Genomic DNA, 23,028 nt, shown 5'->3' with positions numbered 1-23,028 from the left:
CAAAGGTGTTCCTCGGGCTCTTACACACGGCCTCAATGAAGCCTGCGGCCTGAGCCAGGACGTAGAGGAACTCGGTGACCTAACACTTAGTGTGTGTGGAGGGCTGAGAATTGGCTAAGGTTTGGATAACCATGATACCCCTACCTTATCATAGCAATCTCGCTCACACCCCAGTGACTGCCAGGGGACTGCCTGTCCCGGGACTGTGCTTGGAGAGCATGTAGGCCCAAGAGAGCAACCGGGTTAGGGCCTGCGGCTGCAAGGACATTAAAAAAAAAAAAAGCAAGAAAGAAAAAAGAACGAAAAAAAGAAAAGAAAGGGAAAAAAGAACATGCTTCCCGTTGTCCTGTCGGTCCAGATGGGCGCTGCGCGTGCGTGGGGCGTCGGGCTACCCCGCAAAAGAGGAGTTGGCCGCCCGGCGCTCCACCCTCAGCCCGCCCCCGCCGCGGCCCTGCCGCCGGGTCCACCTTAAGGGGCGCGCTGACATCAGCGCGCCGCCGCCGCCCGTGGGGTGGGATTTCCTCCACTGCCGCTGCGGCGGATCCTGCGCCGCGTTCAGCCCGCGCGCCCGACCCCGGCCCGACCCGGCCGGCCCCGCCCGCCCGGCCCGGGGAGGGATGCGGCGGCGCGGCGCCCAGGATGCCCCGCAGCCCCGGGACGCGCCTCAAACCCGCCAAGTACATCCCGGTGGCCACGGCCGCCGCGCTGTTGGTTGGCTCCAGCACACTCTTCTTCGTATTCACGTGAGTCGGCGCGGGGTCCAGAGCCTGGTAGCAGCGGGGTGGGGGTGGGGGTGAAGTTCGGTGGGGGGGGGGGAGAGCCGAGGGGACGTACGTGCCCCACGGGGGCGGCGGTGGGCTGGGCGGATTAGCAGGTTGCCGCGAGGGGCTGCGTCCGGGGAGCACGGACAGGTGAATGCCTGCCTCTGAGCGTTCTAGCAGGCCCTGGGTGTGGTTGCAGCCTTTCATCCCCTCGGGGCTTTGAAGGGGGACGCGTGTCACCTACAGACACCAACCTTCCTAGCGGGGGAGGGGGGAGTAGGAGCTGTGAACCCCCTCGTCGCGGCCAGCATGTAAAATCAACTTATTTCTGTGTTTCTCAGCGTAGGTGTGGCCTGCCCCACGGCCGTGACCGGCCACTCCAGCCTACTCAAGGCCCTCAGCCCTCCCTGAACACAACACTGAGAGGCTCCAGAACCTACACTTGTAGGTCTGGGGCACAAAAGACCTCAGAGGCTAGGCTACCAGTCGTGGGGAGGGAGCACTCTTTGCCAACTTGGCACTCGGCAGCCTCAATTTCTTGACTCCGGGCTGCCTCATAGGTCATGGGGTTCTGCTGGTCAGCCTTGAGAATCTCTGACCACTCGTTTCTTTCTACAATTGCAAAGCCTTGACACAACTCAGGTGACTAAAGGGATGGCCATTTGTTTCCAGGTGTGACAGTCCCAGATGTAAGTGAACCTGAGCCACCCTTTCCACTTTGTAGTAACATATAGCAGCAGCCTTTGTAGGAGTCTGAATTCAGTGCCTGTTGTGGGAGGAGAGTCCTTACCTGGAGGCTGGGGTTGGGTGTGTGCCACTGGCTGCAAAGAGCAAGTTTAAAAAAGGCCTGTGTGGACGGGCTTATTTCTGGCTCCAGAGAGAGCCTGTGTGTTCTTGTCACTCAGATGTTGTAGATTGTGGACTAAGGTAGAGCTTGGGGAGCTAAGACTGGAGGGCACACATCTTGGAAAATTCGGTCTTCCAGAGGTTTTGGAGTGGGGTTGCAGGGAGGCGGTCACAGGGACATTTTGATGTCTTTTAACATAACTCTAAAATTAAGACATGCAATATGGGAATCAAAGTTTTAAGAAATTAAAATCCTCTCCCCCTGCTTTCTCTCCTCAGAGAACGTAAGTAATCTCAGAGGATCCTTCAGAACTTGACTCAGCCTCAAGCTTTGGTCTCTGAGGTTGCTACCGTTTTCCTGGGCAGTGCGTCCTCTGTGTTCTTGAAGCTAGAGTTCTGGGGCCGTGCATGTGGGTGCTCTTGAGGTTTGGGGTTCTCTTTTAGGGACAGCCACTCTGACTTGAACTGGCTCTGCAGTTGGCCTGACTTGGGCCCGTTCAGTCTCTGGGCATCCTCATCTACCCCTTGGCTGAGTTCCTGAAATGTGGGTATTGCTGACCTGACTGCACCACTCAGGTGGCTCTGTTCTCAGAAGAGGCTCTGCTGGACAGCTGTGCATGTTTGGGCAGTGCAGGTCTGGTGGCCAGCCTGGAGTAGGTGTCTTTTTCAAGAGAGGATCCCTACCCTCTCAGTGCCTCCCTCCTGCCGTTTCTGGCCCCGTCCACTGACACCTCGGACACCAAGAAAAGGAAGTGGTCCCTCAGTCTACCTTTGGGGCCTATATCGGGTCCTGAAACTTTCTTTACCTGGCGTAAGTGACCCTTAGATCTCCTCTTTGTGAGTCTGAACTGCTTCTCTCAAGGTGCCCAGAAGAATCGGGTCAGTCAGGAAGGGGAGACCAAGGACTGAAGGATCAGGGACTCCTTCCCACTCACCAAGAGGAATTGGCCCAGCAGACATTCAGGCTTTTCTAGAATAGGCTGGGGGTAGGCAGGGTGTGAGATTTGGGATGAACTCCCTGGAGGTAGGATAGGAGAATGAGCTTCTTTCCCCAGAACCCTCCTGGCCTTGTGCTGGTATGTGTGTCTCTCTCCGTGGTACAGTGCTAAGCTGGGTTTGGTGTTAGGATGGGTCCAAAGGCTTCCTCCAGGCCAGGAAAAATCCACTTTTCAAAAGGTCCTGTATGGCGGAGGCTGGGGATAGCTAACCCTAGAGCTGTGTTAGGCCATTTGGGCATCTAGGGTGTTAGAGCTGGATACAGATGGGCCTGAGCTCTCTGTGTGGTTAGAACCCCAGACTGGGACAGTTGACAGTCTGGTTCTGGCCCCTGGTAGCCTTAGGGACCTGGGGAGAAGGCAATGACTGGAGCATCATGAGAGGGAGGCAAGGTTTGAAAACTGAGTTCTGCTAGGGCGTCCTGCTCTTCTGAGCCTGTTACTCTTTCTGTCCAAATGTCTAGGGATAACATAGGTGGGTGTAGCTGCTTAGTCCGCCAAAGGGCCTTGGATGTCCTTGGATGAGGGTGAGCGGCTGCTGTTGTTGGCCCTGGGTGCCCCAGAGGGCAGTGATGTTAGACAGTGTTAATGAAGAACTTGATTAAAATAAAATGTCTTGAGTAAAAATTTTCCATTCCACATTTGGCTTTTGGCAGATATTCTGTCCCTGAAGTCACCCCCTTACTGGGTGGTGTCTCTCTGCTGGCCTACGTGGGCCTCCAGACCTCTACTTGGGTGGGGCACATAATGATGGCTTGTGTTCTTGCCTGAGTTACTGTTGCTCAAGATGCATCTTAAGACCTTGGGTGGGCCAGGCAGTGGTGGTGCACGCCTTTAATCCCAGCACTTGGGAGCCAGAGGCAGGCGGATTTCTGAGTTCGAGGCCAGCCTGGTCTGCAGAGTTCCAGGGCAGCCAGGGCTATACAGAGAAACCCTGTCTCAAAAAAACCGAAGGGGGAAAAAAAAGACCTTGGGTGCTCGGGGCCCTTAGCTAGGAACACATGTGTTCACGCGTGCACACGTGCACACACACACACACAGTCCTCAGCAGGGCTCGAGCCAACCAGCAAAGAGTCTTTAGGAATGTAGCAGGTAGAGCCTGCCTGCTCCTTGAAGGCCAGATGCCTGTAGAGGCCATCCTGCTCCAGCTGGCCCCCTGGAGGCAGTGTGGGGCTGGCCAGGTGTGTCTCATAGGCCCAGGCTGCAGACTCTACAGGTAAGCACTAAACCTAAGCAGAGGACTAAGCACACAAGTACCTAGTGCTCCTGCCTGCAGCATCCCTTGGGAAAGCTGGCATGTCCTCAAATGTTCTTCTGTTTCTTTGTGTGTCCTCACACATCCTTTCAGGCTTCAGTGGTCCTTGTGTACACTCATGTTTGCCCTCTGCGTGGGGCAGTGGGAAGCACACAGAGGCAGGAGAGAGCTTGCCTGAGTCCCATGGTAGTAGGCAACTGACCTGGGCTATACAAACCTGAGAGGAGTGTACTGCGTGGGTGTCTTCACAAGTGCCCACATCCACATGTCTCTGGGCATGAGCAGATGTGAAGGTGTGTCTAGATGGTGTGTGGGCCCACAGTGTCTACATGCAAGTCTTCCTGTGTGTACATGTGTCTGCAGCTGTTCGTTGTTCACTCATGTGGAATAGTTGTGCTTTCATATGGTTGTGAGCTGTAAGTTTGTTCTTCTGTGCTTTTGTGTATGTGCTGTGGTGCATGCCTGTGTGCCCATGTTTCTGCATGTGCCAATATGTGCTGTGTGCGTGCGCACGCGTGCATGTGCGTGTGTGCGCGCACACACACACACACACTCCTGGCCCTGCTGTGTTTATGCAGGTGGTGTTTGCTCATGTTGTACAGAGGTTGTCTAGTACCTCAGTGCCATTGAGGTGCCCTACCAGTGCAAACTGCCAAACATAGCTCAGGACTGCCCCCTTGCTCCTCAGACATCTCACTCAGGGCAGCTGTCTAGCCCATGTGGTCTGCTAAGGAGCTAGAGAGGCAGTACAGAAATACAGGCTGCCCGGCTTGGGTAATGCTCCAGTCCTGGCAGCTATCCCCTTTCTACTACATAGGCAGTGTACTTCCGAGGCTAGACCAACTGATAACTAGGGGGTAGCCTGGCCCCAATGGCTGTGGTCTTCAGCTTCTTGTTTATAGGAAGGCCAGCAGTTGTGTCCACTTCATGGTGAGGAGGAGCCCGGGTCTCTCCAAGCCTGCTCTTCCCATGTACGCCCCACCTGCCTCCTTCACACCTGTCTCTCCCCTTCACAGCATCCCTGCGACCCCTCACTACTTCACCTGCCTCCCCTTCACAGCATCCCTGCGACCCCTCACTACTTATGCAGGTGACACTAGGTTTGACATTATGCTATTGACTTTGTAGCATGAGGTCTGAATTTTCACTTTATACCAGTGTGGAACTAGCCCCTCTCATCGGATACCCAAGTCAGGCTGGAGGACACCCCATCCCTAGAAGGCATGACTGCTTCACTCAGAGCTCTCTCCCCTACCTACCGAGTGCTTCCCCGCTGGGCTGTGAGTCTCATCGTAGGGTGCCACTGTAGCTTTGCTGAACAGTATGGATTGGAGGGCACAGACATGTTGTCTGTGCTGTTTGTGTCAGAGATGGGGAATGTAGAGTGAATGTTCCAGGCTACAGATTGGGTCCCATCTCCTGCTGGACCCTTATGGGTGTGGCCTGTGTTGCCATGCTATATGTCCGTGCCGGTCCGGGAAAAAGGATGGGGTATCATGGCTGGTGGCCCCATAGAGGGTGCTGCCGTGGGAAGCAGGAGCTTTAAATAGCCTCTTGCTTTCCACTAAAAATAGTTCTGCTGCCATGGAGGTGGTTGCTGGGGCGGCGGGCCTGGCTCCTGGCCAAGGCAGGCGTGGGCGCAGTGTGGACTGTGCACTCGGGTGGCGGGTAGCTGTAGGCTCTGCGGGCGGCCACCATCACTCCATCTTGCGGTCAGGACAACCGGGAGGGAAGCCCCACTGGTCTGCCTCCACCGATGACCAAACACGGGCAGGAGATTAAACCCCTGTGTGTACCTCCCCACCTGTCTCAGCAGCCAGTGACACGGAAGGAAACAGTTTCCTGAGACCAGAGGAGCTCCTTGAACTCTGGGTGGGCTTAAGTAGCCCCTGCAGAGTCAGGGCTCGGCATGTCTCTGTGGAGGGGATTCTGGTGAGGGCCTGTGAGGGCAGAGGCAGATGTGCAGAGCTCTTACCCTGAAGCTACAGAGATACACCTTCTGGAAGGCTTCTCGGGAAACGGGGTCAAAAGGGAAGCCTTGGCTCCAAGTGCTGTGATTGGACGGTAAAACGTGTGCTTTTCCAGCGTTTTAGCTCTCCTGTGCTACCACCTGGCAAACAAGTTAACAAACCCAAAAGCAGGGTCTGCCAGGACTAGAGCTGCACCCTGCAGAACAAAGGACGATGTGCCCAGCACTGACTGAAGCAGGGTTGTGCCTCTCCATACCTCAGCAGGGGCCCTGCTGAAGAGTCCATGTCCGCATAGCTCTGGCATGGCCTGACGCTAGCTGCTGGGTAGCGAGCTGGCCTGTGAGTTCTCACTCCTGTCTGGGTCCCTCAGGAGTATGGTAGCCTGGGCGTGTTGCAGGGAGGTTGGCTTAGCTGTGTGGCCACGCCAATCCTGTGCCCTGGGCTAATGGACCTCTCATAATGGAGTAATTTCCTTAGCCGTGATTTAGGTTCCGGACAGTGACCCTGGGGTTGCCAAGGTTGGAGCTAGTGCATGGAGCTTACACTGAGCAGATGACACAGCCGAGGAGTAGTGATAGCTAAGATCTGCTTGTGTGCCTGCCTGGCAGTGGCCTGGTGGGCCCAGATGCATACATACGGCTGTGTCTCAAAATTCTGACCTTGCCTCCTTCACATCCCCGACTCTCTGCCCATTGTCCGTTGCAGGTGCCCATGGTTGACAAGAGCTGTGTCTCCAGCTATTCCTGTCTACAATGGCATCCTCTTCCTCTTTGTCCTGGCCAACTTCAGTATGGCTACCTTCATGGACCCTGGAGTCTTCCCCCGAGGTAGGGCCCTGTATGGGGCAGCTCATCTGCTTCTTGTCACTAGAGTGTAAGTGGCTGATTGGGGATTCACAGTAGGTGGGCTGGGCAGAGATTAGAGAGGACCTCTCCGGCTAGGAAACTCACCTCCCTGTACTCTTGCCACCCTACTGGTCCTGATGTCCAGCGGACGAGGACGAGGACAAGGAGGATGACTTCCGGGCCCCACTGTACAAGAATGTGGATGTGCGGGGCATCCAGGTCCGCATGAAGTGGTGTGCAACGTGCCACTTCTACCGTCCACCGCGCTGCTCACACTGCAGCGTCTGTGACAACTGTGTGGAGGTGACCACCCCTGCCCCTCCCCGCACCAGTCCCTGTGCCCAGGTCCTACCCTCCATGCGTTCTGACACACTGCCCCTGCCAGGACTTTGACCATCACTGCCCCTGGGTCAACAACTGCATTGGACGCCGCAACTACCGTTACTTCTTCCTGTTCCTGCTGTCACTCAGCGCGCACATGGTGGGGGTGGTGGCCTTCGGCCTGCTGTATGTGCTCAATCACTCGGAGGGGCTGGGAGCTGCCCACACCACCATCACGTATCCTTGTCTTCACATGGTCCAGCCTTTGGCAGTGTATTCTGGGAGGGGGGGGGGTCAGTGGGTACATGGGTCTTCCAGAAGAGTCGCTGTGTTTAGATGAGAGGGGGGGCCACAAGAACTGTCACTGTAGTGGGGGGAGGGGGGCCTTCATGTTCTTGCCTCAACTGTTGGCCTTAACAGGCCAGCATGGCTGTCATGTGTGTGGCTGGCCTTTTCTTCATTCCTGTCATTGGCCTCACTGGCTTCCACGTGGTACTGGTCACGCGGGGGCGCACCACCAATGAGCAGGTGCAGACCCCGTGGGCGGGGCCTCAGGAACCCTCATGTGAGGTTGCTTAGATGGCTGTGGGAGGAGGGGCTTGGTGTGGGGCCATGGCTGCCCATCCCGCTGCATACTTGCGACCCATGGACACTGCAGCCACCAACAGCTCAAGCCTGGGAATGCTATAGCTTCCTGCAAGGGCAGGCAAGGATACCCTGGGTATAGGGGCACCATTGGGCCCACTTTGCCCATACTGCCTCCCATGAAGACCACTTCTAAGGACCCCACCTACCTTTGCCTGTCTCCCTGCCTGTTCTGGGTGGTCAGGCTGGCTGAGGGGACCCATGTCCACAGGTGACTGGGAAGTTCCGCGGGGGTGTGAATCCCTTCACCCGAGGCTGCTATGGGAACGTGGAGCACGTGTTATGCAGTCCCCTGGCGCCCCGGTGAGGCCCGGCCTGGGCAGGGGGACAAGAGGCCTGTTCTGGGTGCGGGGTGGGCAGCCTCGGACTCTCAGCCTGGTTCCTTTCTGCTCTGGCTAGGTGGGGCTGGCCCTGCCCTTGTTTGTTCTGGCCTGTTTGTCCAGCCACTGACCTTTCTTCCCTGGCACAGGTATGTGGTGGAACCCCCCCGGATGCCACTCTCAGTGAGCCTAAAGCCACCCTTCCTGAGACCTGAGCTCCTGGAACGAGCTGTGCCCCTCAAGGTCAAACTTAGCGACAATGGGCTGAAAGCTGGCCGCAGCAAGGTGGGGTTCTGGACTGGAACAGTAATGGTGTGTGAGTGGGACTGTTGGGTGTAGGGGTGGGGACAGGAAGAAGAGGTAGAGAGACTGGGAAAGCTTTATGCATGTGTCCAAAGCTACAGGAAGATGGATGTTAGTGATACATGTCTAATCCCAGCACTCGGGAGGCAGAAGCAGGTGGATCTGTGGGTTCAAGGCCAGCCTGGTCTACAAATCGAGTTCTAGGACAGCCGGGGCAAAACAGAGAAACCCTGTCTCAAGACTTCACCCACTACTGTTCCCTCTTCTTTAGTCCAAGGGCAGTCTAGACCAGCTGGATGAGAAACCTCTAGACCTGGGACCTCCACTGCCCCCCAAGATAGAGGCTGGCACCTTTGGAAGAGATCTGAAGACCCCGAGACCTGGCAGTGCTGGTGAGGTGGAGGGCAGCTGAGGAAAGGGACATGGGCTGGCTTTTGTGTCACTCCATAACTGTGGTCCCTCTTCTCAGAGAGTGCCCTATCAGTACAGAGGACCAGCCCCCCAACTCCTGCCATGTATAAGTTCCGGCCAGCCTTCTCCACTGGTCCCAAGACACCCTTTTGTGGACCTAATGAGCAGGTAAGTCCAGGCTCTGCCTCTAGGAAGGACCCCAACTCTGAAGATAGCCCTACTATGGGAGGGATCTGTCCCTGGTGAGAGCCTTGTTTGGTCATGGTGTCCTGTTCCCATGCTTGTGCTCCTGGTAAGGCCATACTTGTCACAGAGGTGTCATGTGCACGCTGGCAGGACTGCATCCTGTGGGTATGCTGAGCTATGGTCTCTTAGAGGGGAGCAGGTGAGACTGTCTCCGCTTGGCATCTCTGCTTCTCTACTGGCATTGCCCACAGGCCAGGAGGGCAGCTTCCCCCTCTAGCAGTTGGGATGTCTGGAATTTCATCCTTAGTCAGTCTGTGAGGCCCACGGGTGCCCTCAGAAGAATCAGAGATTTGTTTGAGAAAGCACATTTCTTTTCATGAGTTAAGTACTTCTTTGTCCATCACTGTGGAACAGTCAGCAACAAGGAGCAGCCTGTGGAATGATCCAGAACTCTGAGTGTTCCCAAAGCTGCTCTCCTCCTAGAGGTTGCCCGAGAGACTGGTTCCACACGTCTAAACCAGCTCTGTTCTGGGGACCTCCTCATTGTCTAGGCCATTGGCTGAGAGTGAGCCTGGGTACATGCAGACAAGTGTCCAATCCGAGTGGCAGTGTGGTCGCCCTGCTGCCCAGCAGGGGAGTTGTGTAGATTAGAGGGATGGGCTTTGGACACCCTGTGTCTCCGCCTTCCTAGGACTGACTCTACCTCGCAAAGGATTTCATAAGGCTGCTTGAGTGTACCAGGGCAAGTTGTTCTTATAGGCTTTGGAATTTGAGGGGTGTGTGGCTCAAGTCTAGTCACAGAGACTAAAGAAGCCCCTCTGGCTGTGGCTGTGGCTGTGGCTGTGGCTGTGGCTGCTCTGGCTTGGAGAAACCCAATACCATAGACCTTGTGTCTGGAGAAACCTGCCCTGGCCTTCCACTACAAAGCCCCACTGTTGGTCACCTTAGGAAGGGTCTGTGCAGCCTGTTAGTGATTGTGGGGAGAAGCGGGCCCCACACCAGCTTCCCTTTGGAGGTAAATTCTGGGATCACCACGCCAACTCTTCTGTCCCAACTTCCATCCGTCGTAGGCCCCTGCGTCCATGGCTGCTGTAGTCACAGCCTCAGAGTTCTTGGTGCTATAGGGTCAGGTGAGAGGCGCGGTGTATCCAGTTGTGAGAGTACCCTGTCCTCCACAGGTCCCAGGTCCTGACTCCCTTACTCTGGCAGATGACAGCACCCACAGTCTAGACTTTGTGTCTGAGCCCAGCCTGGATCTCCCAGACCACGGGCCGGGTGGTCTGCGTCCTCCCTATCCCCCCTCCCCACCCCTCAACACCACTGATGCCTTCTCAGGTGCTCTGCGCTCCCTGAGTCTCAAGGCTGCCAGTCGGCGGGGTGGGGACCACATGACCTTACAGCCACTGCGCTCTGAAGGTGGGCCCCCTACACCTCACCGTAGTCTCTTTGCTCCTCATGCACTGCCCAATCGAAATGGCAGCCTGTCATATGACAGCCTACTTAACCCTGGCTCACCCAGTGGCCACGCATGCCCCACACACCCCTCTGTTGGTATGGCCAGCTACCATTCACCCTACCTGCACCCTGGACCATCAGATCCACCACGGCCCCCACCCCGCAGCTTCAGCCCCGTGCTGGGTCCCCGGCCTAGGGAGCCCTCTCCTGTGCGCTATGACAACCTGTCTCGGACCATCATGGCCTCTATCCAGGAGCGCAAGGACAGAGAAGAGCGCGAACGGCTGCTGCGCTCCCAGACTGACTCACTCTTTGGCGACTCTGGTGTCTATGATACACCCAGCTCCTACAGCCTGCAGCAGGCCAGTGTGTTAACGGAAGGTCCCCGAGGCTCTGTCCTGCGTTACGGCTCCAGGGACGACCTCGTGGCCGGGCCTGGCTTCGGTGGTGCCCGCAATCCTGCCCTGCAGACGTCGTTGTCCTCACTGTCCAGCTCCATGAGTCGGGCACCTCGGACATCTTCCTCCTCCCTACAGGCTGACCAGGCCAACAACAATGCCCCAGGACCCCGGCCTGGCAGTGGTTCACATAGGTCACCTGCCCGTCAGGGCCTGCCTTCCCCACCAGGCACCCCCCGATCGCCCTCCTACACAGGCTCCAAGGCCGTCGCCTTCATCCACACGGATCTCCCAGACCGGCAGCCCTCACTGGCTATGCAGAGGTGGGTGCCCAGGAGTGTAGAGGGGTTTCCCCATGTAGGACCCGTCATGACCTGGCTCTCCCAGCTCATCCTGGAGACCCATAGGTTGTCTGTAGGGACAGTACAAGGTAGCTGACCCGTTTGGGAAGGTCTGGCCCTGGGTGCATTATGCATGTGGGAGGAGACATTGGCATGCTGAGCCAGCACAGACTTCGAGTACTCCTAGAGCTAGCTTCACTTGGGTGTGTGGACTACCTTTCCAGGGATGCTGTCCCTTCCCTGGTCTTGATACGTGCTCACCATGCTGAGACGGGGATAATACCTCACCACAACTCATGTGTACTGAGCATGCAGCCCCAGATTAGCAGGGAGCCTCCATGCTTAAAAGTGGGGAAGGGCAGGTGGGAGCCAGGCACCTGAGCATGGGCTTCATTGTTTTGGTCTCAGGTGAGGCCTGGGAGGAGACTTTTGTTTAGGCTGTGTGGCTACAAAGGTTCCTCAGGGGAGCAGGAGTAGCTCTGGCCAGGCGGGGGATTGGAGCGCTACCCCTGATTTTCCTGAGAGACTCGTGAAAGAGCTGTGTGTCCGCTACCGGGCTTCCCAATTTCAATCGCAGGGAGGGTCCAGCAGCTCAGGCTAGCTGCTCTTTGGCTGATCCAACTGGGAGAGCTCAATGGACCCATGAGGGTGACAGCAGTTCTGGAAATGTCTGTCCTGTGACAGCATAATAATCCTAAGGACAAGGACACAGAGCTCCAGTCCACACCTACATGTGTCCTATCGCCCACTGTACTGTGTTCACTGTATGTGCATGTGTGTATATGTGCTTGTTTTGATGCAGGGATCACCCTCAGCTGAAGACCCCCCCAAGTAAGCTTAACGGGCAGTCCCCAGGCATGGCCCGTCTGGGTCCTGCTGCCAGCCCCATGGGGCCCAACGCCAGCCCTGCCCGGCACACGCTGGTTAAGAAGGTGTCCGGCGTGGGTGGGACTACGTATGAAATCTCGGTGTGAGAACTGACCACCACTCATCTGCTGTGATTCCACGGGGACCAGGACCCCCCGCAGTAGCTCCCCAACCCTATCAAGTTCTCTGCCCCAGGGAGGAGGCTCCCCAAGGCTCTGCTGTGGACACGTCAACAGGAAAGAAAGCCTTGCCTCCACAAGCTTGTGCTCCGGCCTCTGCCTGTTCATCTACTTCCCTAGTACTCACAGGGCAGATGGCTCCAAGGCTGTGGGCTGTGATGGGGACCTGGACTGCATCCTTCATCAGCCAAGCTCAGCCCTGCATCCCATCGCCCTCATTCCCTAAGGCCAGTCCCCAGCAGTCCCGTGGGTCCACCCACTCCTGTCTGGATGGGTTGCTCATCCCCGATCTCCAGCTGCTCCTAATTCATGGCCTTTCACTGACAAAGCTGGTCGCTTGTTGCTTGGCAAGGCCTATGCTTTGCAGGGAGCATAACCCTGGCCTGCTCTGGGTCGGGATGGATAGATGAACGTACGGACAGATACTTGAGCGGTAGCAGGGGTCCCAGCTCCCTCTGTTCGTGTCTTGCCTGGCTGGTGGGTTCATGTCCCTGTGTCTGTATGCTGTGCTGCCGTGCCACGTCTGATGTGTTAGTGCTCGGCTGCCACTGTTCTTTCATCAAAGCCTTAACTTCTGCTTTATGCTCTTGTGGGAGGTGATGGGGGGTGGGGTCGGCCAGAGCAGAGAGGGGGCCAGATGCTGCCCCGGGGACCAGTGGGGCTGAGAGCCCCCTCCCTCTCTCTCGGGCCTTCCCTGCCAAACTGGAGAGTCCTCACCCCAAAGCATCCCAGGTTCCCAGCACTGGCTTGGCCAGCGCAGCTGGAAAGCACATCAGGGAGGGTCCGTTCTTCCCCTGGCATCAGGGGCCTGAGTAAGCACATGGCAGCGTCCGCTTGCATTGTGTCTGTTCTATGTTTTTATATTTACATCTATATATCTATAATTTTATTAAAAAAAAAGGAAAAATCATTTTGAGCCTTTCCTTGGGCAAGGCTGTGGCTGTGGGATCAGGGGAATGTCTCAGGAAAGGGTTGGCCAGCTGGTGCAGGGTGGCATGTTCCTCTTGGACATTTCTGCTGGCATTGCCGAGTCAGGCCTAGTTGGTAATGAGTGAACTTCTGCTGGTGAGTTGCAAAGGTCTCTTACTCCCAGTCTGTGTCATGCCGGACGAAAGGGTGTTTGGTGAAAGACTAGGACCTCAGCTCCCTCCTGGGACTCTGTGGTACCAAAGGGCTCAGAGCAGCTATGTAGTGGAGGCTGCACATGAGGCCAATGCCTGTCCCAGAACCCTACAGAAACTACTATACTTCTTCCCTGCCATATGCCAAGGGAGGAATTAGGGAGTGTCAGAAAACCACGTTTTTCTGAGCTGGGGCTCAGAGCAGGGTTGGAGAGGGCTAGGGTAGGTCCAGAGTTTCAAGGAGGGGAGGTGCCCGGAGCCTGGGGCCCCTTAGCTCTACCCCTTGCTGACTTCCACCTTTCTGCTTCTCTCTCACGGATATCGGCCAACAGGGGGCGCATTGGCAGCTGTAGCCGTGGATGGGGGTGGCGTGGTCCGCCTAGGGGGACTCCTGGCCTCCACCTGTGCCACCTTGGCCACCCTGAGGATCACCCGCCGCTGCGGGCCCCCTGGAGCGTGGCTGCTGGGGCGGCCCCCCGTGGGACCATTTGTCGGCTACATTCTGCTGCATCCAGCCTTTTCCCCAGCCTCTCAGGTCCCTAACAGGACACTAGTAGGTGGCTCTAGGGCCATGGACAATCTTCTGGGGACCCAGAAGACCAAGCTGCTGTAGAGCTTTGGAGTTGGGCTGGATGTAGCCTGGAGATCCCTGCCCCGTTCGTTCCCTGTCAACCAGCCACATCTTGACTGACAGTTTGCCAGGGCCCATGACCCTGTCTCCAGGTGACCTCAGGAAGTCCCCCCACCTGCTGCAGGGGTCCAGTGCCCCAGTGGGGGTGGCCTCAGAGCTACTGGGAACCAGCATGACCTTCACCCCAATCTTTTTACCCCTTCCAAGCACTTTAAGCCACTTCCTCTAGGGAGCCCAGGCCTCTGTGGGTTGGGCTGGGGTGGGGGTCTCAGGTCACCGCAGGTTACTGCACTCCTCCACTCAACCCCAAGCCCCTGAACAGATGCCTTAAAGTCCTGGAGCTGCCAGCCAGCTTGGTGCACCATGAACCTGGTCCACCCGTCTCTGCCTCTTGCCTGCTCTGACCTCACCTGGGTCTTCTGCATCCAAGGGTGATACCTCTGGGAATACCCAAGCCTGTGGGCCTGGATACCCCTGGGAGGAGTCAGAACAGAACCCCTGCCAACACCTCTTCACACAGGGGCTGTGTCCTGGGGGCAACTTCTGGACAGCAGTTCTGTGTCTCCCATCTGGGGACAGATCACAAACTGTTTTCTGTTGTATAGGATTTCCCTCCCTCAACTTCCCTAATAAATTTTTTTTTTGTTCACCTCTACGGCACTGCCCAGCAAATGTGAGTCCCCTGATTTTAGCCTTGGACAGTGCCAGGAGGCTGAGTTCGACAGGGACAATGGTTGAGGGGTCGAGAGCCCCTGCAGAGTTGACAAGGTAGGAATGGGTCAGCAGATTCAGGGCTCTCATTTTCACAGTCCCTGGGAGAGTCTGGTCCAGGGCGCACTGAGGATCTTCCTAATTCCCCAAGTTATCTAGGGGAGACCACCCTACCACACTCAAGTTCCAAAGCCTTGGCAGAAGAATACACTTGGGAGCTGATAGAAGCCAACACTGGGAACTGAGGCAGGGGCTCTGACCATCAAACTCCTACCACCAGAATGCTTCAGAAAGTTCCCAAACCTCTGCCCCACAAAGCCCCAGTTTCCATGGAAACAAGCTTACATGCAAAGTGTGTCATGACTGTATATCCAGCTGCAGGCCCAGCCCTCAGGACTAGCCCCTCCTCCACCCTTCTCTGCAGCTCCTGGTAGGGACTGTGTGCAGTGGTGCTGTAGGCAAGGACCAGTAATGCCCCTGGGTCCCTGGGGCAGCGCCAGCCACCTGGCCTCCTTGCCAGGGCCACAGGGCTTCCAGTCTAGAAAGGCAGGAAGTCGTCCACCTCGAGGCGCAAGAAAGGACCCAGTAGGGCCCTGAGCTTCCAGACAGCGGCTCGGCTCAGCAGGGGTGGCACCAGCCCCTCGAAGGGTGTGGGGTCCACCACGTATACGTAGGCGGCTGTGCAGGCCAGCAGGGCACCCAGCAGTAGCCTCAAGGCCAGCAGCCTGCAGGTAGTGGCAGTTAAGGGGTAGGGCATGCCCATGGGGATGAACCTGGGGACTGGGCTCTGCCCCAAAAGTGACCTACCAGAGGTGGCCCTTTAGGCCCTCGGAACATCCCATCTGTGGCCTGCCTTTCTGTCAGGGAGGGGGCTGGGTTAGAGCCTGTCCTCAGTACCTTCAGGACCCTGGGGGAGGCCAGGTCCCTAGCCTGAGGTACACACCATAAACAGACTCCATTGTAGGGTCAACCCAGCTGTGCCTGTTTCCCCTCCCTTCCCAGGGACTGGCATTGGGCTCCAGCCCTGAGACCTGGTCCCTGAAGTCCATTTCTCAGACTCTCCCTAGAGACTGTGGTTGGGAACGCTGGAATCAGCAGGAATGGGGTGGGGTAACTTACCTCCATCATTTGCTGCTGCTTCCTGGCCTGAGTCCGGCAATGGGCCCTCTCCCTGGGGAAGCACACTGTCAGGACCATGCAAGCCCTTGCCTCCAGCCTGGCACCACCCCTTCTGCAGGACTGAAGATCAGAGAAGGGTCCACCCCATCCCAACCTGGCTCAGCCCGGGGTCCCCGCATCACCCCAGTATCTCCAGCTGGATGTCTTCCATCTGCTCTAACACACCCCGGATGTCCTTCTTGAGGTTCTGAGAGACAGAGGAAGTGAAGCCAGTCCTCCGGCCCATCACTGGGCCACATCTACTGGCCCTCATCCCTACCTTGGCCCTTTGATGACCTACCAGGAGCCCGGTGGCTTGGTTGTTCAGAGCCATGTGTACCTCGGCCACACCATCCCACACCTGGGAGCAGGGAATTGGGGCCTGCATCATACCCAAGGAACAGCATATAGCAGGGGCTCCCTCCCACCACGGGCCAAGCAGGCACCTCAGTAATGGCCATCTTCTTTCTCTCAAAGGACAATCGGATCTGTTGCAGCTCACTCTGGGTGGGGAGGAGGAGTGTGAGCACAGGAACCTGCTCCCTGCTCCCCAGGCCAAGCCCCTCTCCCCAGGGCCCACCTGGGACTGCCGCACAAAGTACTCTTTCCCTGGGCAGAGCTCCTGCCGCAACAGCTGCACGGGTGCCCTGTCTTCCAGGGGCCGGGTGGCTGACTCTGGGGACTGTGGGAAAGCCCCTGGGTCATGCCCAAGGCTGTGGACAGCTGGAGGTGCTGCTGAATGGGTCCGGGACTGCATGGGTTCATGCGTGTTTCCGCTTACCCAGGCCAGGGCTGTACAGCTTGAGTGCTCAGAACACAGAGGTAGAAACTGCTGCCCTGGCCCCAGGAGGGCCCCCAGTTGCTCCCGAAGGTCCTGGTTCTGCCTTTTCTGTGGGAGGGGGGGCAGGAAGGTGGGGGGTCACCTGTCCTGGTTGCTTCTCAGGCAGGAAGCTGAAGCAGGTGGGCTAGGGCAGGGGCTCTGAGGAGCAGCTAGTGCTTAGTGGCCTACGGACTGCACTCACCAGACTGTGGTTCTCCTGTTCCAGCTGCAGAAAGGATTGTTCTGCAGATCCCAGTGTCCCACCCTGAAGCTGTGTGGGAGCTGGTCTAGATGAAGCTGTGGTCTTTCCTCTGGGAGGTAGCGTTGGGCATGGGCAGGGCCTGGGTCCTGAGGTGGGGGATCCTGTCTGCCTAGGTGGCCCCTGCTCATGCCCTGGATGTAGGGGCCAGCCCCACTCTACCTCAGTCTCCCCTTCTTGTCTGGCCCCTTCTGGCTCTCGAGCTCTCCGTCGTGGGATCTCCCCTTCGCTTGACAGAAACATCCCAGGGGCTTCTCCTCCCACTCTGGGTCCCCCACTCCCTGTCTCTGGAGCCGGGAAAGGTCTGGAAGACTCTAATGACTGAGTGGACTGAAGGGGGAACAGACAGGGACACCTTACAAATCCCTGACAGGGCTGATCCAGGTATCCTCCATGGCTGCTTGAAACTGGGGCCAGAGGACGCTGGGGGTGAGAGTGTCCACAGGGTCCCAGGGGTTTCGGCCCCTCCATTAGTCCCTGTGACCCGTTCCTGACCTCAGGTCCAGGCTCTGGCCTGGCTAACCTGCTGCTCTCTTTGAGGGCACTTTGGATGTCACTCTGGCTCACAAGTCTACCCAGGGTGACAGTCACAAAGGCCTGGGTACAGTCAGGGAGGTCACAATGGGCCAGGGCTAGGGCTGGGCCTGAAGGAAGGAGAGTGGGCCACTCCTGTCTCTGCCCAGTTTCCACTGGCCCCGAAATCTCTGCCAGTATGCCTTTTTTTCCCTCTCTGTGTGGAGGAATGTTCGTGGTGCCTATTCATTCTCAGAAGGCTGGCTCTGGAAAAAGCCAAGCCCTGGGAGAAATCTCGTGTGACAAAATGGCAGCTATCTGGACTCCAGGTTCAAGGCCCTCTGCTATGTGTCCCTGTGAGGACCTAGCGGAGTAGAAGTGGCCTGCTGAGATCACTGAGGCGTCACCCCTTTGATTATGCCCTCAGGACCAGTGACGTTGCCAATGAGCCACTTCTGAGCCACACTCAAGAGGGTTAAACCATAACGGTGCTCATGTCTAAGAGGACAGCTAACAGGACACATGGGGCTACGGGCGTCTTACTCTGACTTGGTTTGGAATGTCAGTCTGAGGTTGTTCTCTGCTGCCACTCCAATGAGCTGAATATCCTCTTTGACCCTAGAGGTCCATGCTGACACATGTCTTGCTGCCCATAGTTCTGGGTGCTTGGGGGCCAAGTTGCATGCTTTATTTATTCCCAGTGTATTCGAGGGTCTTTTGCGTACAAGGTAAACATCGCATCCCTGAGCTTCTCTCTAGCTGTTTTGTTTTCTATTTTTAATTGCTAATGTATTTTTACTCCTCTCTCTCTCTCCCTCCCTCCCTCCTTCCCTTTGTTCCCCCCTCCCCACTCCCTGTGTGTGTACACATGTGTGCAGATGCATACAGGACCCAGAAGACAGCACTGTATCCCATGAAACTGCAGTTACAGGTGGTTGTGCATCACCTGCTGTGGGTACCGGGAACTGGACTCTGGTCTCCTGCAAGAGCAGCAACTGCTTTTAACTGCTAAGCTATCTCTGCACCCCATCAATGCTCCATTTGGGGGGGTACAATATTTCACTGATGAAATCTCTTCTGCTTTCCCCATTTGTTTGAAACTCTGGGTTTCTTCTATGTGGCTTGGATATTTGTATGTCAATTTAAGTCCCAGCTCTCTCTTACTTCAAAACAAATAATTTATTCTGTGTGTGTGTGTGTTTTGCCTGCTTGCATGCCTTATGTCCACTGAACTAGAAGAGACCGTCAGATGCGTTTTGGTGTTTTGTTTGAGACAGCGTCTCTCACTGGGACCTGGGACACTCTGATTAAAAGAGGATAGCTGGCCAGTCAACCCCGGCCAGATCTGCACTAGGACTGGGACTGTGAGCCATCACCCCTGGCTTTTTACAGAGTTTCCAGGAATCAGTCTCAGGTTGGCAGGCTTCACAGGCAAGCTGTCTTAGCCCTCCTCTCTCACTTTATACACAGCCTTGTGCCATTTTAATGATGGGATGCATTCTGAAGAATTTGGCATTCTAGAGCACACATGTGTAAGCCTAGATGGTGCTGTATCCTACACAGCTGGGCCATGTGGAGCTTGGGTGGGAAGAACCCGCTGCTCCTTGGCTGCTGAGTGGAACAGTGGAAGACCAAGGAAGAGCAGGGTAGTGTGCCGGAGAGAAGCACAAAGCACAGGAGGCCAGAGAGTGGCCACAGCTTACCCCAGCTGCATTCATTCTACCTACAGTAAAGCCTTTTCTTTTCTTTCTTTCTTTCTTTTTTTTTTTAAGATTTATTTATTTATTTTTTTTTTTTTTGGTTTTTCGAGACAGGGTTTCTCTGGGTAGTCCTGGCTGTCCTGGAACTCACTCTGTAGACCAGGCTGGCCTCGAACTCAGAAATCCGCCTGCCTCTGCCTCCCAAGTGCTGGGATTAAAGGCATGCGCCACCACGCCCGGCTTAAGATTTATTTATTTATTATATGTAAGTACACNGTAGCTGTCTTCAGACACTCCAGAAGAGGGAGTCAGATCTTGTTACGGATGGTTGTGAGCCACCATGTGGTTGCTGGGATTTGAACTCCGGATCTTCGGAAGAGCAGTCGGGTGCTCTTACCCACTGAGTCATCTCACCAGCCCCCAGTAAAGCCTTTTCAAAACACAAACACAAAGAGCACACTAAACTAACAAAAAGTGTCCTGTCGTAAATTCGGTAGTAGTCAGCATAGGCATTTATTGTCATGTTGCAGTACTGGGCTCTGTATGCGTGTTCCGCACTGTCTTCCACTGACCATGCAGTGGTGTACTCTTGCCATTCCCAGTACAAGCATGAGGGATGTGTTATGTCATGATGCCAATAGCATAAGTAGTTGATGTGACATTTTCTTCGCAGTGATGAGCATGACACCCAGGGCTTTGCACATGATAAGCAGGCATCTACTGCTGACTTATACTTCCAGTCCTTGCTATTAAATATTGTCTGTCTGTCTGTCTGTCTGTCTGTCTGAGGAATACTGACTTTTTAAAATTAAGTCACTTACTTTACACCCCATCACAGCTCCCCTTCGCCCTCCCCTCCATCCTATTATGCATTCTACGGGGAGTACATATTGCCTATAATTGACCAAAGGGTTATGTAACACATGATTTTTTTTTGATAACTTTGAATCTCACTGGTCATTCTTTTTCATTGCTGGAGGTCACTGTGAGCCCCTCAATGCCTCCTCTTTTTCAGGGTACCATTCTTGTTTCAGGATGTGGTAGTTTTGGAGAACAAAACCTTTTGCCGATGACTCTTTCTTCCCCCCTTATGGTTCTTTGGTTCTGTTTTCCTTTGTTCTTGATCTTGGCACTCCCCAGCAGACACTCTTCTAATAAAAACCTGTTTGGGGTGTATTTTTTTTTCTATCTCTGTTTATGAAGGAGTTCAGAAAGCTAACAGGTATTTTTTATTTTTTTCTGTTAAACCATTGGGATGGTCCAGATCGAAGAAGGAGGGCCTCTTGCCACGCATATCTCTGCTCCAGCTCTGATATCTGGAATGATGAGACCTAGGGAGTTTGCCAAGGAATTCTGTTGACAGCTGCCATAATCAGTACCGGACTCCAAGCTTGCCCGCAGCCAGTTCCTGCTTCCCAGCCAGTTGTATCCCCAGTTAGCTGAGTCCCGCTTTCAGTTTGCTGAAGTCCCTTACAGACTGATGGCCCGTCTCCTGTTGTCTTGCAGACCTGGAATGGAGACCCATCAGGGGTCACTGAAACCTGTGGCAGAGGAGCTGGTGTGCACTACAATGAGAGCTCCGGTGGGGCCCCGGCTGGCACACAAGCTGGAGTTCTGCATTTTTCCAGAATGGGATGCATCTCTACACTCAGTACAGACCGAGGCTGGCAATCACACAAGAGGAGAGGCCTGGAATTGCCCCAGCATGTCCTAAGGCACTCACCAGCTGCCCACTCTGGTCCCTGGAGGGGCTTCTAAGCCCTCTGCCTGTTGGTTCCTTTCTGGGGTTTCATGGTTACCAGAATAGGATGACCTCAGAGGTGGGAACCCAGGAAGGCCCTTGGATGGCATTTGGAGTTAGGTGGCTGGTATGAAGGAGCAGCCTCAGCCAAGGCTCTGAGTAGCTGACAGTGGTGGTTGTGGGTCTTTGTTCTATATTCCGAGTCTCCAGACTTGATAAGGGCCCAGTAGAGATACTCAGGATGCTGTTCTGTTAGTGCCACACAAAGGCTGCAGGCTAGGACCCTCAGGTCACAGCTCCACGGGCTCAGGGTGGGCTACAGTTACTGAGCAGCCGTGGGGGGACTGAGGGTTCTGGGACCTTAGGTGCCTACCTTAACCCGGAACCCAATGTTCTCTGATCACCTTACCTTTGTTGGGCTGTGCCCTAATCTGGAAGGCTGGTTTCTCTCAGACAGCCCCGAAGATGCCTCCCCCTTTTCCACGGTCCTTGTATGCTCTTGAGCTCCAGAGAGTCCTGAGAGGTGAGGGAGTCTAGTAGGATAGAAGAGCCCTGGGTCTGCAGTGTAGCCGGTTCCGCGAGAGCATGAGCAGTGCTAGCATGTTAAGTGCCCTACAGATTGGTGTGTTGGGTCGGGTGAGGGTCTGTGTGGAGCCCCGCGTCTGCACAGGGTGGGGGCCCCGGGATGATGCAGATTTGCAGACACACAGAGAGTGTGGGACACTAGAGTGTGCTGTGAGGAGCTAGAGTGGCCCTAGCCCCTGTTGCTAGGCAGCGCATTTCCCTGGACACCAGTTGCCATGGCAACCGCTTCCTGCCCGTGTTGCCATGACACCCAGATGGCCTTGAGGAGCCTGAAGTGGTGGTAAGGGGCTAGCTATCCAGACACACTCACACCACCCCTCCCCCAATCCGACTGGTGCCTAGGGGATGCTGAGGAGAGGAGAGAGGACAGGCTATGTTGTCCAGAGCGGCTTTCCTACAGCTGGCCTGAGATGAAGACGGCGCCAAATGGGCAGATTTTACTCTCCTTACTATGGCCTTGACACTCAATGTCCCATGCTCATTTCAGGGCCTGAGTAGAACTCAGAGTTATAGAGCCAGCCACACCCATGAGAGATTCTCATTTCTGTATTTCTAACCTGGGCCTTACCCACCTAGTCTGTTTTCCACTTGCAACCCCAAAGCACCCTGCGTAGGACCAGAGGATCCTACAGACCCTGGATGAATGTCTGGAGTTTCACAGGCATTCCTGGAGCGGCCTTGGGATTACCTTGTCACTTAGGACTCTGCCCAGTCCTTTCATCTCCTTCCTAGGACCTAGGGTGTGGCCTAGGCATGAGCTCTCCTTTGCTCTGTTAGAGAGGCAAGATGACATTTGGCTCTGAGTCATGGCCTTGACCTTTCAGGTGGCAGAGGGGCAGATGAGGGATGAAGTGGTCTGTGTGATCAAGTCACCCCAGGGCCAGAAGTTAGGGGCTGCTAGGCCTCTGTTCCTGGCAAAGTAGACCTGAGCTTCTGAGAACTGTGTGACCCTCCCAGCCTTCTCCAGTCTGCAGCGAGTGGGGGGGGGGTGCAGAGCAAGCAGGGTCCTGGGACCGTGGTGTGGGCAAAAGAAGGCCTTAGAACTAGGCATGCTGGTTCATGCTTGTGTGTATCAGGATTGCGTAAGGCTAAAGCAGGAGGATTGCCATGAGTTTGAGGCCAACCTAGGATGCACAGTGAAATCCTGTCTCCATGTCTTATCCCCACAAAGAGGGCACTAGGTGGCCTGGGTCCTTGAGGTCTTCTAGGAATTCCCAGCTCCGGAGATTGAAGCTCTGGGAGGAAAGGCACACCCGTGGGGCGCTCAGTACTCGACATGGCCTTTATGCTCCTAGGATGTATGCGGTGACAGGCCGTTTGTTCCTCTCTTCTGTGGTCACTCTCTGGAAGTCACTGCTCATATTTTTTTTTAACTTTTTTTAAAAAAAAATTATCTATTTTATGTATGCGAGTACACTGCAGCTGTCTTCAGACACATCAGAAGAGGGTATTGGATCCCATTGGAGATGGTTGTGAGCCACCATGTGGTTGCTGGGATTTGAACTCATGACCTCTGGAAGAGCAGTCAGTACTCTTGGCCACTCATATTTTTAACTTTAACAATCAGAAAGACAATGAGAGTGCCAAAGACAACCCTTGTGAAAGACACAGTCCCAATAGACAGCCATCATTCCAGGATGTTGGGGGCTCTGAGGCCTTGTACTAGGAGGTGGCATGCTGGCTGCCATGCT

The 23,028-nt window shown here is 55.5% G+C and overlaps 2 protein-coding genes across 3 annotated transcripts; one reads left to right on the top strand and one right to left on the bottom strand.

Moving 5' to 3' along the window:
* The first annotated feature begins 512 nt into the window (after positions 1-512).
* Positions 513-14,529, top strand: Zdhhc8 (zinc finger DHHC-type containing 8). Of its 2 annotated transcripts, none has more exons than XM_021209482.2 (11): positions 513-743; positions 6,533-6,654; positions 6,818-6,975; positions 7,058-7,230; positions 7,419-7,521; positions 7,850-7,941; positions 8,108-8,243; positions 8,533-8,653; positions 8,731-8,840; positions 10,037-11,034; positions 13,552-14,529. In XM_021209482.2, exons 1-11 carry the CDS (start codon positions 640-642, stop codon positions 13,760-13,762), a joined length of 2,328 nt encoding a protein of 775 aa, XP_021065141.1. In that variant the 5' UTR covers positions 513-639; the 3' UTR covers positions 13,763-14,529. The 2 variants fall into 2 exon arrangements, with proteins under 2 accessions (XP_021065141.1, XP_021065142.1); XM_021209483.2 differs by having other exon boundaries at positions 11,855-14,503.
* Positions 14,530-14,908: 379 nt separating this feature from the next.
* Ccdc188 (coiled-coil domain containing 188) lies at positions 14,909-17,347 on the bottom strand. Its single transcript, XM_021208936.2, has 9 exons — positions 16,742-17,347; positions 16,501-16,608; positions 16,300-16,401; positions 16,166-16,222; positions 16,021-16,080; positions 15,863-15,927; positions 15,681-15,732; positions 15,369-15,418; positions 14,909-15,286 (listed from the first exon to the last, which is right to left on the bottom strand). Exons 1-9 carry the CDS (start codon positions 17,267-17,269, stop codon positions 15,100-15,102), a joined length of 1,209 nt encoding a protein of 402 aa, XP_021064595.2. The 5' UTR covers positions 17,270-17,347; the 3' UTR covers positions 14,909-15,099.
* Between the last annotated feature and the right edge of the window lie 5,681 nt (positions 17,348-23,028).

This window comes from Mus pahari, chromosome 12, assembly GCF_900095145.1.
Source record: "Mus pahari chromosome 12, PAHARI_EIJ_v1.1, whole genome shotgun sequence".
Lineage (NCBI taxonomy): Eukaryota > Metazoa > Chordata > Mammalia > Rodentia > Muridae > Mus > Mus pahari.
The sequence above is the reverse complement of the archived record's forward strand: the minus strand, read 5'-3'. Positions and strand labels throughout refer to the sequence as shown.

Coding starts and splice junctions, on each gene's coding strand:
- Zdhhc8 (XM_021209482.2), top strand. CDS start 640: ATGCCCCGCAGCCCCGGGACGCGCCTCAAACCCGCCAAGTACATCCCG. Junction 7,942..8,107: donor TGCAGTCCCCTGGCGCCCCG/GTGAGGCCCGGC, acceptor TCCCTGGCACAG/GTATGTGGTGGAACCCCCCC. Junction 8,841..10,036: donor TTTGTGGACCTAATGAGCAG/GTAAGTCCAGGC, acceptor TGTCCTCCACAG/GTCCCAGGTCCTGACTCCCT.
- Ccdc188 (XM_021208936.2), bottom strand. CDS start 17,269: ATGGAGGGGCCGAAACCCCTGGGACCCTGTGGACACTCTCACCCCCAG. Junction 16,081..16,165: donor AGAAGATGGCCATTACTGAG/GTGCCTGCTTGG, acceptor CCCTGCTCCCAG/GTGTGGGATGGTGTGGCCGA. Junction 15,419..15,680: donor AGCAGCAGCAAATGATGGAG/GTAAGTTACCCC, acceptor CCTCCCTGACAG/AAAGGCAGGCCACAGATGGG.